The 16,863-nt window shown below is 45.6% G+C and overlaps 1 protein-coding gene and 1 non-coding gene across 6 annotated transcripts in view; one reads left to right on the forward strand and one right to left on the reverse strand.

Moving 5' to 3' along the window:
• Positions 1 to 1,982: 1,982 nt before the first annotated feature.
• Positions 1,983 to 16,863, reverse strand: part of LOC106613825 (uncharacterized protein C1orf21 homolog) — a 38,182-nt gene continuing 23,301 nt past the window's right edge. For all 5 annotated transcript variants that reach the window (XM_014216472.2, XM_014216475.2, XM_014216473.2 and 2 more), the window contains 5 exons: positions 15,934 to 16,063; positions 6,288 to 6,373; positions 4,377 to 4,447; positions 3,798 to 3,858; positions 1,983 to 3,530 (listed from right to left, as the gene is read on the reverse strand). In XM_014216472.2, the coding sequence (XP_014071947.1) occupies positions 3,483 to 3,530; positions 3,798 to 3,858; positions 4,377 to 4,447; positions 6,288 to 6,373; positions 15,934 to 16,024 (357 nt within the window). In that variant the 5' untranslated portion in view covers positions 16,025 to 16,063 and the 3' untranslated portion in view covers positions 1,983 to 3,482. The remainder of the gene's footprint in view (positions 3,531 to 3,797; positions 3,859 to 4,376; positions 4,448 to 6,287; positions 6,374 to 15,933; positions 16,064 to 16,863) is intronic.
• Positions 14,487 to 14,559, forward strand: trnav-aac (transfer RNA valine (anticodon AAC)). Its single transcript has one exon. It is a non-coding gene; the product is annotated as a tRNA-Val (tRNA).

Consider the following 16,863-nt stretch of genomic DNA (forward strand, 5'->3'; position numbering starts at 1 on the left):
CATAGTGTTGTGTGTTCCTTCCAAACAACTCAACCGTAGTTTCATCTGTCCACAGAATATTCTACCAGTAGCGCTGTGGAACATCCAGGTGCACTTTTGCAAACTTCAGACAAGCAGCAATGTTTTTTTTGGACTGTAGTGGCTTCTTCCGTGGTGTCCTCCCATGAACACCATTCTTGTTTAGTGTTTTATGTATCATAGACTTGTCAACAGAGATGTTAATGTGTTCCAGAGATTTTTGTAAGTCTTTAGCTGACACTCTAGGATTCTTCTTAACCTCATTGAGCATTCTGCGCTTTGCTCTTGCAGTCATCGTTGCAGGACGGCCACTCCTAGGGAGAGTAGCAACAGTGCTGAACTTTCTCCATTTATAGACAATTTGTCTTACCGTGGACTGATGAACATCAAGGCTTTTAGAGATACTTTTGTAACCCCTTTCCAGCTTTATGCAAGTCAACAATTCTTCCATCTCTTTTGTTCGAGGCATGGTTCACATCAGGCAATGGTTCTAGTAAATAGTAAACTCAAATTTTGTGAGTGTTTTTATAGGGCAAGGCAGCTCTAACCAACATCTCCAATCTCGTCTCATTGATTGGACTCAAGGTTAACTGACTCCTGACAATTAGCTTTTGGAGAAGTCATTAGCCTACGGGTTCACATACTTTTTCTAACCTACAGTGTAAATGTTTAAATTATGTATTCAATATAGACAAGAAAAACAATGTGTGTTATTAGTTTAAGCACTTTGTCTATTGTTGTGACCTAGATAAAGATCAGATCAAATTTGATGACCAATTTATGCAGAAATCCAGGTAATTCCAAAGGGTCACATACGTTTTCTTGCCACTGTATATCGTATCGTCTTGACAATCACATTCATTTTGCGCTAGTTGGCTGTACCTGCACGAAAATTCCAGTAGTTTTCCTTCATAGCTTGTTCTCCAAACGTTTTTCAGCACTTTTATTTCAATGATTGATCAAAACTCGTTTGCGCATGGGTCTCTCGCCTCTCTGCAGCAGACATAAGCCATATTTTTGGAACATCAAATCGCAATAAAAATCACAGTATCAAATCACAATACATATAGAATCATGAGAATCCCAATACATATCGTATCGGCAACTAAGTATCTGTGATAATATCGTATCGTGAGGTCCCCCAGCCCTATTGAATAGGCTTTGTAATTCATGACGCCTCAGGTGTAATTCTGATATTCAACCACCAGATGGCACAAAGCATCAGTCTTGACCAGAACGTGTCTACACTCCACTTGTGTAAACTGCAACATGGCTTTGGGAACAGTACCAGAGGAAAATCTACTGACTCTTCAATCCAACAGTGATGTCAGCATGAAACGACTTTCCTTATTCTAACTGTTAACCACATACCACCTCTGAGTCACACAGATAGACACCAGTGGTGTAAAGTACTTAAGTAAAAATACTTTAAAGTACTACCTAAGTAGGTTTTTGGGGTATCGGTACTTTACGATTTATATTTTTGACAACATTTACTTCACTACATTCCTGAAGGAAATAATGTACTTTTTACTCCTTACATTTTCCCCTGACACCCAAAAGTATTTCTTACATTTGGGATGCTTAGCAGGACAGAAAATTGTAAAATTCACACTTGTCAACAGAACCTCCCTGGTCATCCCTACTGCCTCTGATCTGGCGGACTCACTAAACAAATGCATCGTTTGTAAATGATGTCTGACTGTTGGGAGTGTGCCCCTAGCTATCTGTAAATAAAAAACTGTGCAGTCTGGGTTGCTTAATAATTGTAATTTTTTAATTATTCATACTTTTACTTTTGATACTTAAGTATATTTCAAACCGAATACTTTTAGACTTTTACTCAAGTAGTAATTTACTGGGTGACTTTGACTTGAGTCATTTTCTATTAAGGTATCTTTACTTTTACTCAAGTATGACAATTGGGTACTTTTTCCACCACTGATAGATACACACAGCAGATGAACAGCTCCTGTGTTTTTATTTTTAATAGAAAAACAAAAAGTACTGAAAATCAAATGAAAAAGGAACGATCCAGTAATGATGACAGAAGAACGTTCAGGGCTTTGTCTCCCAGGCAACCACACCTCTTTTCCTTTAAATCTCACTTCTCACTTCCATGAAAAGGCGGTGTGTGGGTGTGTGTGTGTCAACAGAGGGTGACTCCACGCTGCCAGTAAGCATCAATACTGCTGAGTTGAAGAGAAGTGGAGGCTGGGCTACCAATGCAGAGGAAAGAGTAATAAACACAACAAGTGAACATGAAGAAGTCCAGCAGCAGAAACCCACAGCTGCTGGTTCCAACATTCACCCAAAACCCTCAACATCACAGCCTATTAACATACTTACATAACACGCGGCTAAAGAACGACAGGAATACAATGGCATATGTGTGTGTATGAGTCTATCTGCATTTGTCTGTGTGTATCTGAAAGTATGAGTGTGCACTTCTGTGTCTGCATCTATGAATATGAAGTGGAGTGTGTTTCACATAGCCAGGGTCTGGTATATTAGCGTTGAGGGTATATTTAAGAGGACAGGTGTAGTGACACAGGAACTCTGACCTATAGAGCTGTAGCCTGCAGGAGGTGATGCACTATGATAGAAGCCAAATAATAATAATTTAAAAAAAAAAACATTAAAATAAACCAAAAATAATGAACTGGATCAACATAATAAAAAAGTCCTTCAAAAAGGCAGGAGTTCAGAATTTCAAAATAAGCCACTCACTGACTCTTCTTTCTCTTATTAAAATATCTAGATTTTTCTTTCCCTCCCTCCCTCCCTCCCCCTACCCCTTCCCTCTCTCGGATCCTCTCTGGCCCACTGCAGCAGCGAGCCTCTGTGATGGGGGTTATGGAAGTACCACCCCCTCCCCAGCACCCCTCTTTCTCTATCCACATCTCTGCTCCTCACAGGCAAAGCACAGTAGTCAGGGCCATGGAGGGTGGAAGCCAGGAGGGTGTCTCCCAGACTGCCGTAAGGCTCATTCTTCCTCTGTCCGTCCTCCTTCTCCATGTTGTAGTGATGAGGGGGTGGTATACACAAAGCTGGACCAGGGACCACAGTACAGTTCACTGGGGTGGTAGTTGGGATAGAGGGGAGGGTCTCTCCATAGTCCTGCAGGGCAGTGAGTCCACATGTCCGTTTGTCTGTCTCCATGTGCATCTCTCCATAGTCCTGCAGGGTAGTGAGTCCACATGTCTGTCTGTATGTCTCCTCGTTCGTCTCTCCCTCCAGTAATCCACTCAGGGGCCCAATGGGACGACAGCCAAGAGGGGGGCAACAGTCTTTGAGAATAGCTATCCATCGCTCTTTCACACACCAAAAACCTACATGCTCACACAGACACATACAGAATCACATACAAAGGCAGTGGAACATACACACACTGATTCAGACGAACATGCACTCGCACACACTCTGGGAGGCTCTCTGTAGGGGGTTGAGTCAGGCCTTGTTTGCTATGTCCCATCCTCTGCCTCTTCTTCCTCTGAACAGTAGTCCAGTCCCTGTGGGCACACCACAGATGAGACAGAAGAGAGTGATGAGGCAGGACAGATAGCATCGCCGTAGGATAAATGGAGACGTTAGATAAGACAAGGGTGAGTTGATAGGACTAAAGTAGTCTTTTAAAGTCCTAATCTGAATGTATCTCAATTTGAAGTATTTCCTTCCTGTCAGAGTTGGCTTTTAGCAGCCCCCAATCTCACAGGAGACTGTCTCTTTAAAATGTTCAGGTCCTGCTGGCTGGTCCCTCCCGCTCTACCCCCCCTCACCTTCTCAATCTTCTCATCCAACATCCTGAAGAACTCCTGCTGGCTCTCTGATGTGTGGATACTGTGAAAGAAAGGGAGAGAGTGAGAACGAGGGAGGGAGGGAGAGAAAGTGAGAACGAGGGAGGGAGAAAGAAAAGGAAGGAGGAAGTTAGAGGGGGAGGAAACGGGAGGCAACAAACACACCACTAGAATTTTCCATTACACCCCCCACACAGGACACACACACACAGTTCTAAACCCCAGCTTCGGCAAGAGCCTTCGTGGTTGTGGAGGAATTTGAATAATCATTTTATGGAGTACTCCCAACAAAGGTCTATAATCCAAATGCAAACTAAATACAGCTCCAGCACCCATGCTAATCCACTCACAATGTCACCAAACAGAAACAGAGCCACAATACATGTCTGGAAACAAAAGACACTAGCCACTCAGCTCCCAGCTCCACTACAGCGATAACACACTGATTTAGTCACACTGCCTGATACCATTTATGAATACATATAAAAAGCGCAGCAGTGATTGTTAAGTAACACCAATGACTAGCTGGTAACATCAATACCACATTTCATTATTACTCACTTTGTCCTGTTGGCGTTGGCTCCAGAGCCTTCTTTGTGCGGTTTCCCCCTGTACTGTAAAGAGGTCTTCTCCTGAAACACACAGATCAGCTCATAGTTCTGACCCCCGACACTATACACAGAGCCCCCCGAACCCCAATCTGCCCATGTAGCAGGCCTGGGGGGAGAACATCTCCCTGCCCTACCAGCCAGGGCCCTAAGGTTGGAAACATCCGTCCCCTGCTGTGTTGTGTGTCCTTATGGTTAAGGGGACTGACAGGTCTGTGGCGGGAGGTAAGAGTTACCAGGCCCAGCTGTGGCCCTAAGGCTGGGAAGAGACAGGCTGCCTACCCCTGCTGCTGGAGCCTTGGTGCTGGGAAGAGACAGGCTGCCTACCCCTGCTGCTGGAGCCTTGGTGCTGGGAAGAGACAGGCTGCCTACCCTGCTGCTGATTGGTGCTGGGAAGAGACAGGCTGCCTACCCCTGCTGCTGGAGCCTTGGTGCTGGGAAGAGACAGGCTGCCTACCCCTGCTGCTGGAGCCTTGGTGCTGGGAAGAGACAGGCTGCCTACCCCTGCTGCTGGAGCCTTGGTGCTGGGAAGAGACAGGCTGCCTACCCCTGCTGCTGGAGCCTTGGTGCTGGGAAGAGACAGGCTGCTACCCTGCTGCTGGAGTCTTGGTGCTGGGAAGAGACAGGCTGCCTACCCCTGCTGCTGGAGTCTTGGTGCTGGGAAGAGACAGGCTGCCTACCCCTGCTGCTGGAGCCTTGGTGCTGGGAAGAGACAGGCTGCCTACCCCTGCTGCTGGAGCCTTGGTGCTGGGAAGAGACAGGCTGCCTACCCCTGCTGCTGGAGCCTTGGTGCTGGGAAGAGACAGGCTGCCTACCCCTGCTGCTGGAGCCTTGGTGCTGGGAAGAGACAGGCTGCCTACCCCTGCTGCAGGAGCCTTGGTGCTGGGAAGAGACAGGCTGCCTACCCCTGCTGCTGGAGCCTTGGTGCTGGGAAGAGACAGGCTGCCATGTAGATGTAGGCCTCATGCATGAGAGCCTGGTTTGCCCTGCTCTTGCCTGGACCCAGACGCTGGCTGGGATGCTAAAAGGGACTGACCAGGGGAAAAACCTCCTCACAGGCCTGGATCATTAGAGGTGCTGGCTGTGCGTTGGAGGAGCACGGCATGCCAAGGGTCTAGCATGTTTTAAACTAGGAGCTGCCTTCTCCACAGCCGTCAGATCACTCTGCTACTGCGGATGCTCACTACAGGCATTTCATGGATATAAATCTATTTGTTGGTGTGTGTGCACTTTGACTCGGCAGGATTAAAATGTGCGTCTGTGAGAAACAGTCCCCTGTGAGTAGTTCCCGTTAAGCTTTCTAAAAAGAGTAAAAGTCACTTCTGAAAATGACATTTGTTCTGCTGCATGTTTTAAGCCAGCTGTCGCATATGTTGAAACTAATGTGACTATGACGACGGCAGCACATTCACAACAATGGTGGAATAGAGAGACACTGAAATGACAAATCAATCAATAGTTGGGTAGGACTTTCATTCCTCTCGACTTTTGATTCCTTTCCTTCAATCGTTACCTCATCCAAAAGGGTGTGCACTTTTTCCCCGGGTTATTTTATTGTTTGTAGGAAAGAATAAATCGTAGCTATTGCTCACAAAATATAGGCCATGAAGGAAGGGGTTAAAACAGCCTTTAGTGAAACTCCCACATTCCATACAGGCCTACATGTTGTCTCTACCTGCTCGGGAGGCACCGTGGCTGTGTGTGTTGGGTGGGGGGGGCTTCTGTGGATGGGTGCATTTAGCACAAACGCTGTCTGTTTGCATGTGTTGATTGAATGTCAAAGAGGACGGTGTGTTTTCTGTGTGTTGATGAACAGTCAGACTACGTGTGTGTGTGTGTGTGTGTGTGGTCGCTCCTCTCTCACCAGGTTCTCCTGGTTGCGTGCGTTCACCCGGTCCTCCTCTCCACGCATGTACTTCACCTCCTCCACTCCCTTCATCTTGTACTCGTCTGTACGGAGAGAAAAACAGAGAGAACAGTTAGATAAATAAAACTACTCCTGCATACGAGTGGCACTGCACATACACAGAGAAACCCCACCCAACAGTGGACAGAAAAACAGGCAACTATATTCCTGAGAAGATATCCACAGTTCTGATAAAGCAGCACACGCACGCACATCAGCTGGATTCTGTGTATTTGGCCCCCTCTCTGAAATAGACTCATAAGACTGATAGGAAGGAGTGGGAGGTTGGGATGTGCAGTCAGTCTATTTGAATTGTCTCTGCAGTCTGTATGCTGTTCTAGTCCTTCTCCTCTCACCGTCCCACACACTATTCATCGCTCTCTCCTCACACGGTCTCACTCACTCCATCCTCTTCATCTGTCTCTGCTTCAGTCCCTCAGACGCAGCATCCTCCCTGACACCTGTATCACCTGTGTGTGTGTGTGTCACACTGTGCGTCATCAGTGTGAAAGACAACATCAGATCAGACACCCTAGAGGGCAGACAGGCCTAACTATGAGGAGAGACGGGGGATGGAGATAGAGGGAGGAGAAAGAAAGCGTAGTTCTCTTTTGCTTCCTGCCTGGGGAATGTAAACATGCCAGAGCGAAGCAGCCCGCCTGATCACGCCTACACACACTACCTCAAACAACACCGTGAATCAACCATCAGTCACTGTGGCTTAGTAACAGAGACAGGTAACAGGAGGAAACATGACTAACACTGAGCAGACATTAAGGGCACATGAATACATTAAGAATGAACCTATAAGGACAGAGGAAAATGACTATATTGCATGGATATTAAAAAAAAAAAAATCTATTCTCATCTGTCTTCTTTTAGCCTGATCCCAGATCTGTCCAGGTATGTCCTTGTATGGCATGACAATAACAATAACAGGCAGTTGGCTAAAGCACATAGATCTGGGACCAGGTTGCCTACATTTGTCCATATTGAAGTGGATGTGTGTCAGTGAGTGTGCGTCTCCACTGGCACGGACTGTGACAGACGGTGGGGTGAAAACAGAGGCGACAGGGCTGCTTGCTTTGTCTTGATGATGATAGGGCCATTTTAGGGACAATGACAGAGAAAGCGATTCTATTTTGAGAAAAACTGATTCTCTAATGTGGACATGTTTCTCATTAGGAGCTGGAGCTCTGTGTCGACCTTTAAGAGCTGACTGAGTGGCTGTGTGTCAGTTGGAACTAGTGTGTGTGTCAGTTTGAGCAGGAGTGTGTGTCCATTCCCAGTCAGGCTGAGTGGAGTGGTCAGGGCAGGCTGTCACTCTGTCCTTTCTGCAGTCTGCCAGTCAGAGCCCCTGCCAGGTCAGGCTGCCTGGCTCCCTCCCTCCCTCCCTGCTCAAACTCTGTCTCCACAGGACTGAAGCAGACATAACATTTACACTAACCCTGCCCTGTCTGATAGAGAACGACCGATTATGGTCCGAGCCGATATATCGGGCCGCTATTGGCCTTTTGTCTATCAGGCCTTCTCTATCGGCTTTGCCGATCGACCATCTACATAGCAAAACTGCTGCTATGCCAGTCACCACTCACCGCCTGAGCCACGAGCACTGCACGATGCCGTGGAATGTCTAGCTGGGTCTGGGACCAAAAGGCTTCTCAACAGCTTTTACCCCCAAGTCACAAGACTCCTGAACAGGTAATCAAATGGCTATCCGGACTATTTACATTTTGTCCCGCCCCCACTTTTACACTACTGCTACTGTCTGTTTATCATATATGCATAGTCACTTTAACCATATCTACAAGTACATACTACCTCAAATCAGCCCAACTAACCGGTGCCTGTATATAGCCTCGCTACTTTTATAGCCTCGCTATTGTATATAGCCTCGCTATTGTATATAGCCTTGCTACTGTATATAGCCTTGCTACTGTTATTTTTCACTGCCTTTATTTCTTTACTTACCCATTGTTCACCTAATACCTATTTTTTACTTAAAAATTGCACTGTTGGTTAGAGCCTGTCAGTAAGCATTTCACTGTAAGGTCTACACCTGTTGTATTGGGCGCAGGCGACATAAACTTTGATTTGGGAAAAACCAGCAGCAGCATGCTAGCTCGTTCTCCAATAGAAAGACCAGCAGCAGCATGCTAGCTCGTTCTCCAATAGAAAGACCAGCAGCAGCATGCTAGCTCGTTCTCCAATAGAAAGGTGCAGTACTGAGAAACGGATTAACAGACTGACCAAAATCCAACTCCTGTTGCAAGTATCAGTTTAGTTTAATCCAGTGATAATAAGGCTCGTGCTGACGTGCCTGGACATGCATGCAATAAGCAAGCTAGCTAGCTAAGCAGAAAGCTATGTGACCTGTTAGCAAAGATTACAGATAACTAACCCTTTCATCTGATGTGTTAGCTACTATGCTAGCAAGCTGGCTAGATTAGTTGTTTTGAATTTCATCCTGGCTGATACTTTTTCCAGATCACAGATGACTGAAAATAAGCGTCTGTGATCACAAATCATGACATTGGACCCACTTGAATAGATGTTCATTTAGATTGTCAAACTAACAGTGCCTATATGATGTCCTTCCATACAGTTGTGACATGCTGGAGTGATGCTTCTATGCAAATGTTGTTGATCAGTACGCTAATATACACAAGAGCGTATAAAACAGTAGGAGCACTTTGCTAATATTGAGTTGCACCCCCTTTTGCCCTCAGAACAGCCTATATTCGTCGGAGCACGGACTTCAAGGTGTTGAAAACGTTCCACAGGGATGCTGACCCATGTTGACTCCAATGCTTCCCACTGTTGTGTCCAGAAGGCTGGATGTCCTTTGGGTGGTGGACCATTCTTGATACACACAGGAAACTGTTGAGTGTGAACAACCCAGCAGCGTTGCAGTTCTTGACACTCAAACCAGTACGTCTGGCTCCTACTACCATACCCTGTTCAAAGGCACTTAAAATATTTAGTCATGCCCATTAACCATCTGACTGGCACACACCCAAGCCATGTCTCAATTGTCTCAAGGCTTAAAAATCCTTCTTCAAATGGTCGCCTCCCCTTCATCTACACTGACTGAAGTGGATGTAACAGGTGACATCAATAAGGGTTCATAGCTTTAACCTAGTCAGTCTATCATGGAAAGGGGTTCCTAAAGTTTTGTCCACTCAGTGTAAGTCCCACATGGAAGACAAAACAGATTGTTTGTCATCTGTAGCACCATTGACTCAACTGATCAGTCAGAATAAGCTCAATAACTCAATGTAATGCACACACTCCTATTGAATATGCAATCACCTGTATTGTGAGTAGGCTAATGCCATCTTAAATGTACCCAGTTTATCAAGAGATGTATCATTCAAATAAATAAAATGGGTTGGTTACCTAACAATATACTATGTCGGACCAGGAATCATTACTGCCCTGCAAGCCCGCCTGGCCAGGTAACAACACTGTACTCCACTATTTTCCTAGCCACTTCGAAATGAAAGGGGCTTATGTGATCTCATACTAGAAGAGACTATTACTCTCATTTTACTTACAGCTTAAGACTAAAGAGGATGTTTCTTATGCACACGTAATCTATACTGTACAAAAATATAAAACGCACCATGTAAATTGTTGATTACATGTTTCATATGCTGAAATAAACGAAGCCAGAGATTTTACATATGCGCAAAAGCTTATTATTTAGCTTAACATTTTGCACACATTTGTTTACATCCCTATTAGTGAGCATTTCTTCTTTTCCAAGATAATCCATCCCCCTGACAGGTGTGGCATATCATGAAGCTGATTAAACAGCATGATCATGACACAGGTGCACCTTGTGCTGGGGACAATAAAAGTCCACTATAAAATGTGCAGTTGTGCCACAACACAATGCCACAGATGTCTCAAGTTGAGGGAGCGTGCAATTGGCATGCTGACTGTAGGAATGTCCACCAGACAATTAAATGTTCATTTCTCTACCATAAGCTTCCCCTAACATTGTTTTAGAGAATTTCGCAGTACGATCAACTGGCCTCAACCGCAGACCGCATGTAACCACGCCAGCCAAGGACCTCCACATCCGGCTTCTTCACCTGCTGGATCATCTGAGAGCAGCCACTCGGACATCTGATGAAATTGTGGGTTTGCAAAACTGAAGAATTTGTGCACAAACTGTCAGCAAATCTGCACGCCCGTCGTCCTCAGCAGGGTCTTGACCTGACTACAATTCGGCGTTGTAACCGACTTCAGTGGGCAAATGCTCACCTTCGATGGCCACTGGCACGCTGGAGAAGTGTGCTCTTCACGGATGAATCCCGTTTTCAACTGTACCGGCCAGATAGCTCTGAAGCGACGTGTACAACAGCGTGTTCCAGTTGCCGCCAATATCCAGAAACTTCGTACAGCCATTGAAGAGGAGTGGGACAAAATTCCACAGGCGACAATCAACAGCCTGATCAAGTCTATGTGAAGGAGATGTGTTGTGCTGCACGGTCACCAGATAGTGACTTTGTTTATGCACACACCCATCTTTTTTTTTAAGGTAGAGTGCGTTTGGAATGTATTCAGACCCTTTGACTTTTTCCACATTTTGTTACATTGCAGCCTTATTCTAAAATGGATTAAATCGTTACCCCTCTCATCAATCTACACACAATACCCCATAATGACAAAGCAAAAAGAGGTTAAGACATTTTTGCAAATGTATAAAAGAAAAAAAGGTACTGTGTCGAAGCACCTTTGGCAGTGATTACAGCGTTGAGTCTTCTTGGGTATGATGCTACAAACTTGGCACACCTTCTCTGCGGATCCTCTGAAGCTCTGTCAGGTTGGATGGGGAGTGTTGCTGCACAGCTATTTTCAGGTCTCTCTAGAGATGTTCAATCGGGTTCAAGGCTGGGTTCTGACTGGGCCACTGAACGACTAGAGGTCGACCGATTATGATTTTCAAACGCAGATACCGATTATTGCAGGACCAAAAAAAGAGCCGCTGCCGATTAATCGGCCGATTTTTTTGAATTTATTTGTGATAATGACAATTACAACAATACTGAATGAACACTTATTTTAACTTAATATAATACATCAATAAAATCAATTTAGCCTCAAATACATTAGCACGAAAGTGCTGTCTGAATGAATGCTTACGAGCCTGCTGGTGCCTACCATCGCTCAGTCAGACTGCTCTATCAAATCATAGACTTAATTATAACATAATAAACACACAGAAATACGAGCCTTTGGTCATTAATATGGTCGAATCCGGAAACTATCATCTCATCTCGTGGAGTGCAATGTAAGGCAGGTGGTTAGAGCGTTGGACTAGTAACCAAGGTTGCAAAAATTAATCCCCCCTGAACAAGGCAGTTAACCCCCGTTCCTAGGACGTCATTGAAAATAAGAATGTGTTCTTAATCTGACTTGCCTAGTTAAATAAAGGTGTGTAAAAAAAAAAATAAAAAAAAAAAAGCATTATAAAAAATAAAATATTCGGCAAATCGGTACCCAAAAATACCGATTACCGATTGTTATGAAAACTTGAAATCGGCCCTAATTAATCGGCCATTCCGATTAAATCGGTCGACCTCTATGAAGGACATTCAGAGACTTGTCCCGAAGCCACTCCTGTGTTGTCTAGGCTGTGTGCTTAGGGTCGTTGTCCTGTTAGAAGGTGAACCTTCACCCCAGTCTGAGATCCTGAGTGCTCTGGAGCAGGTTTTCATCAAGGATCCCTCTGTACTCATCTTATCCTCAATCCTGACTATTCTTCCAGTCCCTACCACTGAAAAACATTCCCACATCATGATGCTGCCACCACCATGCTTCACCATAGGGATGGTGCCATGTTTCCTCCAGACATGACACTTGGCATTCAGGCCAAAGAGTTCAATCTTGGTTTCATCAGACCAGAGAATCTTGTTTCTCATGGTCAGAGTCTTTTAGGTGCCTTTTGGAAAAATCCAAGCGGACTGTTGTGTGCCTTCTACTGAGGAGTGGCTTCCGTCTGGCTACTCTACAATAAAGGCCTGATTGGTGGAGTGCTGCAGAGATGGTTGACTTTCTGAAAGGTTCTCCCATCTCCACAGAGGAACTCTGACAAAGTGACCATTGGGTTCTTGGTCACCTCCCTGACCAAGGCCATTCTCCCTAGATTGCTCAGTTTGGCCTGGAGGCCAGCTCTAGGAAGAGTCTTGGTGGTTCCAAACTTCTTCCATTTAAGAATTTTGGAGGCCACTGTGTTCTTGGGGAGCTTCAATGTTGCAGAAATGTTTTGGTACACTTCCCCAGATCTGTGCCTTGACACAATCCTGTCTCAGAGCTTTACAGACAATTCCTTCGACATCATGTCTTGGTTTTTGTTCTGACATGCACTGTCAACTGGGTGTGCCTTTCCAAATCATGTCCAATCAATTTAATTTACCACAGGTGGACGCCAATCAAGGTGTAGAAACATCAAGGATGATCAATGGAAAGAGGATGAACCTGAGCTCAATTTCTTTTCTCCTAGCAAAGGGTCTGAATACTTATTTACATAAGGTATTTCTGTTATCACTGTCATTAAGGGGTATTTTATTTGTAATAAATTAGCAAACATTTCTAAAAACCTGTTTTCACTGTATGGGGTATTTGTGTGTAGACTGATGAAGAAAACAATGTATTTAATCAGTTTTAGAATAAGGCTGTAACGTAACAAAATGTGGAGAAAGGGAAGGGATCTGAATACACCATCAGATGCAGATCTGTATTCCCAGTCATGTGAAATCCATAGATTAGGACCTAATTAGTTTATTTAAGTTCAGTCATTTCATTAGATGAACTGTACCTCAGTAAAATCTTTGAAATTGTTGCGTTTCTATTTTTGTTCAGTGTAAAATCAGTTAGATACGTCCTGAATTACATGATGTAGTGAGCTGCGTGAGGATTCATATTGCAGTCGCAGTTCTGAATGTCCATTCAACAATAGCCCCATAGCGACTATATATAAACTACAACACAACCAATACACCCACTCACAACAGTCTGGCCCACTACAAATCAAATCGTACAACTGCAACAAGACAACAAGTGACGTGCTAAAACAAACAAGTAAGGCAACACACTTAATCAGAAAGTGTTGCTATTTTCTCTCATTCCCCCAGTGTTTGTGTAAAGGAGCTCAGCCTTTCCTGTTGTGTGAGTAAGGTATTGATGGATGGAGGAGGGCAGGGAGCCGTGACCCAATGCTGCGATAAGGGAGAGAGGAAGGAAAGGGAGGGGGAGCGGAATGGAGGGAGTCGTTGAACAGCCGGGAAGGACATGGAGAAGAAGAAGGGAGATGTTTTAATACAGAGAAGGAGAGGAAGGAAGGAAGACAAGAAAGTGAGGCCCTGGAGAGGAAAGGGAGGAGGAGATAGATGAACCGAGAAGGGAAAAAGAGAATCTTTCATTCACGTCATCGTCTTCTCTCAAAGAATATTTCCCTTCCTCCTCCAATCAAGTGTCACGATGCAGCCATTCCTTAAAAGAAAAATAGGAGTGACTAATAGGGGGAGGGTCAGAGTGACAAGGGGGAGGGTCAGAGTGACAAGGGGGAGGGTCAGAGTGACAAGGGGGAGGGTCAGAGTGACAAGGGGGAGGGTCAGAGTGACAAGGGGGAGGGTCAGAGTGACAAGGGGGAGGGTCAGAGTGACAAGGGGAGGGTAGGACAAGGGGGAGGGTCAGAGTGACAAGGGGGAGGGTCAGAGTGACAAGGGGGAGGGTCAGAGTGACAGGGGAGGGTCAGAGTGACAAGGGGGAGGGTCAGTGACAGGGGAGGGTCAGAAAGAAAGTCAAAAGGAGAGAGAGAGGCACAAAGGTCAGACCAATGACTATGGGTCCAACAGAGAGAGGGAGGGCGTAGAGAGAGTAATAGAGGGAGGGAAAGAGTGATAGAGAGCGAGGGAGGGAGGAATATAGTGATGGAGAACAGACCGATGCCTCCCGTGGCTCGTCATCTGCCATTTCCGGTGTGGGTATTCCAGCGTGTTGCTCCTAATTCTTAATCTGTCTCTAATCCCTCATCCCATCTCTCTAATCCTAGCCACAGCACCCAGCCTGCCCAGCAAGCAGCTATAATTGATGCTGTTAACTAGATACACTTTCTTAACCCTCTCTCTCCATGTCCAAGCTCTAGTGTCCGTAGTGTAGTGGTTATCACGTTCGCCTAACATGCGAAAGGTCCCCGGTTCGAGACCAGGCGGAAACACATTTTCAAAAAGTTAATAGTAGTGTTAATCTATGGCCAATGTGTGAAAATAAACAAACACATAAATACAGTATTCATGTGTTGCACAATTGTACCATTATTGTTTTGGGCCTTCCCTGTAGCTCAGTTGGTAGAGCATGGTGTTTGCAACGCCAGGGTTGTGGGTTTGATTCCCACGGGGAGCCAGCACAGAAAAAAATTTAATAAATAAATGTATGAAATGAAATGTATGCATTCACTACTGTAAGTCGCTCTGGATAAGAACGTCTGCTAAATGACTAAAATGTGAATGTAAAATGTAAAACATGAAGTACTAAGAGGACAGAACACCAAAACCACTCAGCTATCCTAGATGCTACTGCACCAAGTAGTATTCACACAGGGTAGGAGGGAGGAAGAGGATGGGTAACATGACACATATTGATGTTTTCTGTGTCAGCAACTTGGCATTCATTTATAAAATCTATAGCCTGATGTACTCATTTAAAAACAGTCAGACTAAAAGGTGGAATAGTTAAGCTGCCCTTGTAGAATAGAGATTGGGTATAGAGCGAGACCAGAGGAGAGGTAACACAGATAACATAGCCAACAGGCCAGTGTGTGTGGAGTGGACACGCTACAGACGTGTAATTCTTCTACGGGACACGCTACAGACGTGTAATTCTACGGGACACGCTACAGACGTGTAATTCTACGGGACACGCTACAGACGTGTAATTCTACGGGACACGCTACAGACGTGTAATTCTATTTCTACGGGACACGCTACAGACGTGTAATTCTATTTCTACGGGACACGCTACAGACGTGTAATTCTATTTCTACGGGACACGCTACAGACGTGTAATTCTATTTCTACGGGACACGCTACAGACGTGTAATTCTATTTCTACGGGACACGCTACAGACGTGTAATTCTATTTCTACGGGACACGCTACAGACGTGTAATTCTATTTCTACGGGACACGCTACAGACGTGTAATTCTATTTCTACGGGACACGCTACAGACGTGTAATTCTATTTCTACGGGACACGCTACAGACGTGTAATTCTATTTCTACGGGACACGCTACAGACGTGTAATTCTATTTCTACGGGACACGCTACAGACGTGTAATTCTATTTCTACGGGACACGCTACAGACGTGTAATTCTATTTCTACGGGACACGCTACAGACGTGTAATTCTATTTCTACGGGACATGCTACAGATGGGGAAGATGTTCTACAGGTAAAGGAAGCCTGGTCAGCAGCTGCCATAGAGTGGAGAGAGATTAGACACGAAGGTGTATATAGAGAGGGCTACAGGTGCGGCTGGAATGTAGAGGGTGTACTTTATGGTACTGTGTACTTTATGGTACTGTGTACTGACCGGTGAAGAGGTCTCCGTTGCTGTAGGCCTTGCCCCGGCCCTCCTCATCGCTGGGCACGGCCGACACCTGCTTAGCAGAGGTGCAGCCCATCGCCTCACTCTCTGGCTCCTCTCCTCATCGCACTCTCACCTAGAGACGGATAGAGGAGAGTGGAGGTGGGTAGGAGGAGAGAGGAGAGAGTGGAGGTGGGTAGGAGGAGAGAGGAGAGAGTGGAGGTGGGTAGGAGGAGAGAGGAGAGAGAGGAGGTGGGTAGGAGGAGAGAGGAGAGAGAGGAGGTGGGTAGGAGGAGAGAGGAGAGAGAGGAGGTGGGTAGGAGAAGAGAGGAGAGAGTGGAGGTGGGTAGGAGAAGAGAGGAGAGAGTGGAGGTGGGTAGGAGGAGAGAGGGGAGGTGGGTAGGAGGAGAGAGGGGAGGTGGGTAGGAGGAGAGAGGGGAGGTGGGTAGGAGGAGAGAGGAGAGAGAGGAGGTGGGTAGTAGAAGAGAGGAGAGAGAGAAAGTTAGAGTCCATAGCAGCGGTTGACAGAATTCCATTGGTTGACACAGGCATTGTATTTGAATGATGACTGGGAGAAAGCTACACAATCCCAACCTCTGAGCCTGTCACTGAGGAGAAGTGTCAGTCACACACACAATGTCACAGACACAGAGTATCAGACTGTCAGTCACGGGCAATATACTGTCACAGACAGACTGTCAGGAACACACACATACACAATATTGTCACAGGCATAAAGGAAAACACTGTCAGAGACACAGCATGGCAGCATCAGCCACCACCAACACCTAGAAACCCAGAGACAGACACAGAGATACAGAGACAGACACAGAGATACAGAGACAGACACAGAGATACAGAGACAGACACAGAGATACAGAGACAGACACAGAGATACAGAGACAGACACAGAGATACAGAGACAGACACAGAGAT

Source organism: Salmo salar, chromosome ssa10, assembly GCF_905237065.1.
Source record: "Salmo salar chromosome ssa10, Ssal_v3.1, whole genome shotgun sequence".
NCBI lineage: Eukaryota > Metazoa > Chordata > Actinopteri > Salmoniformes > Salmonidae > Salmo > Salmo salar.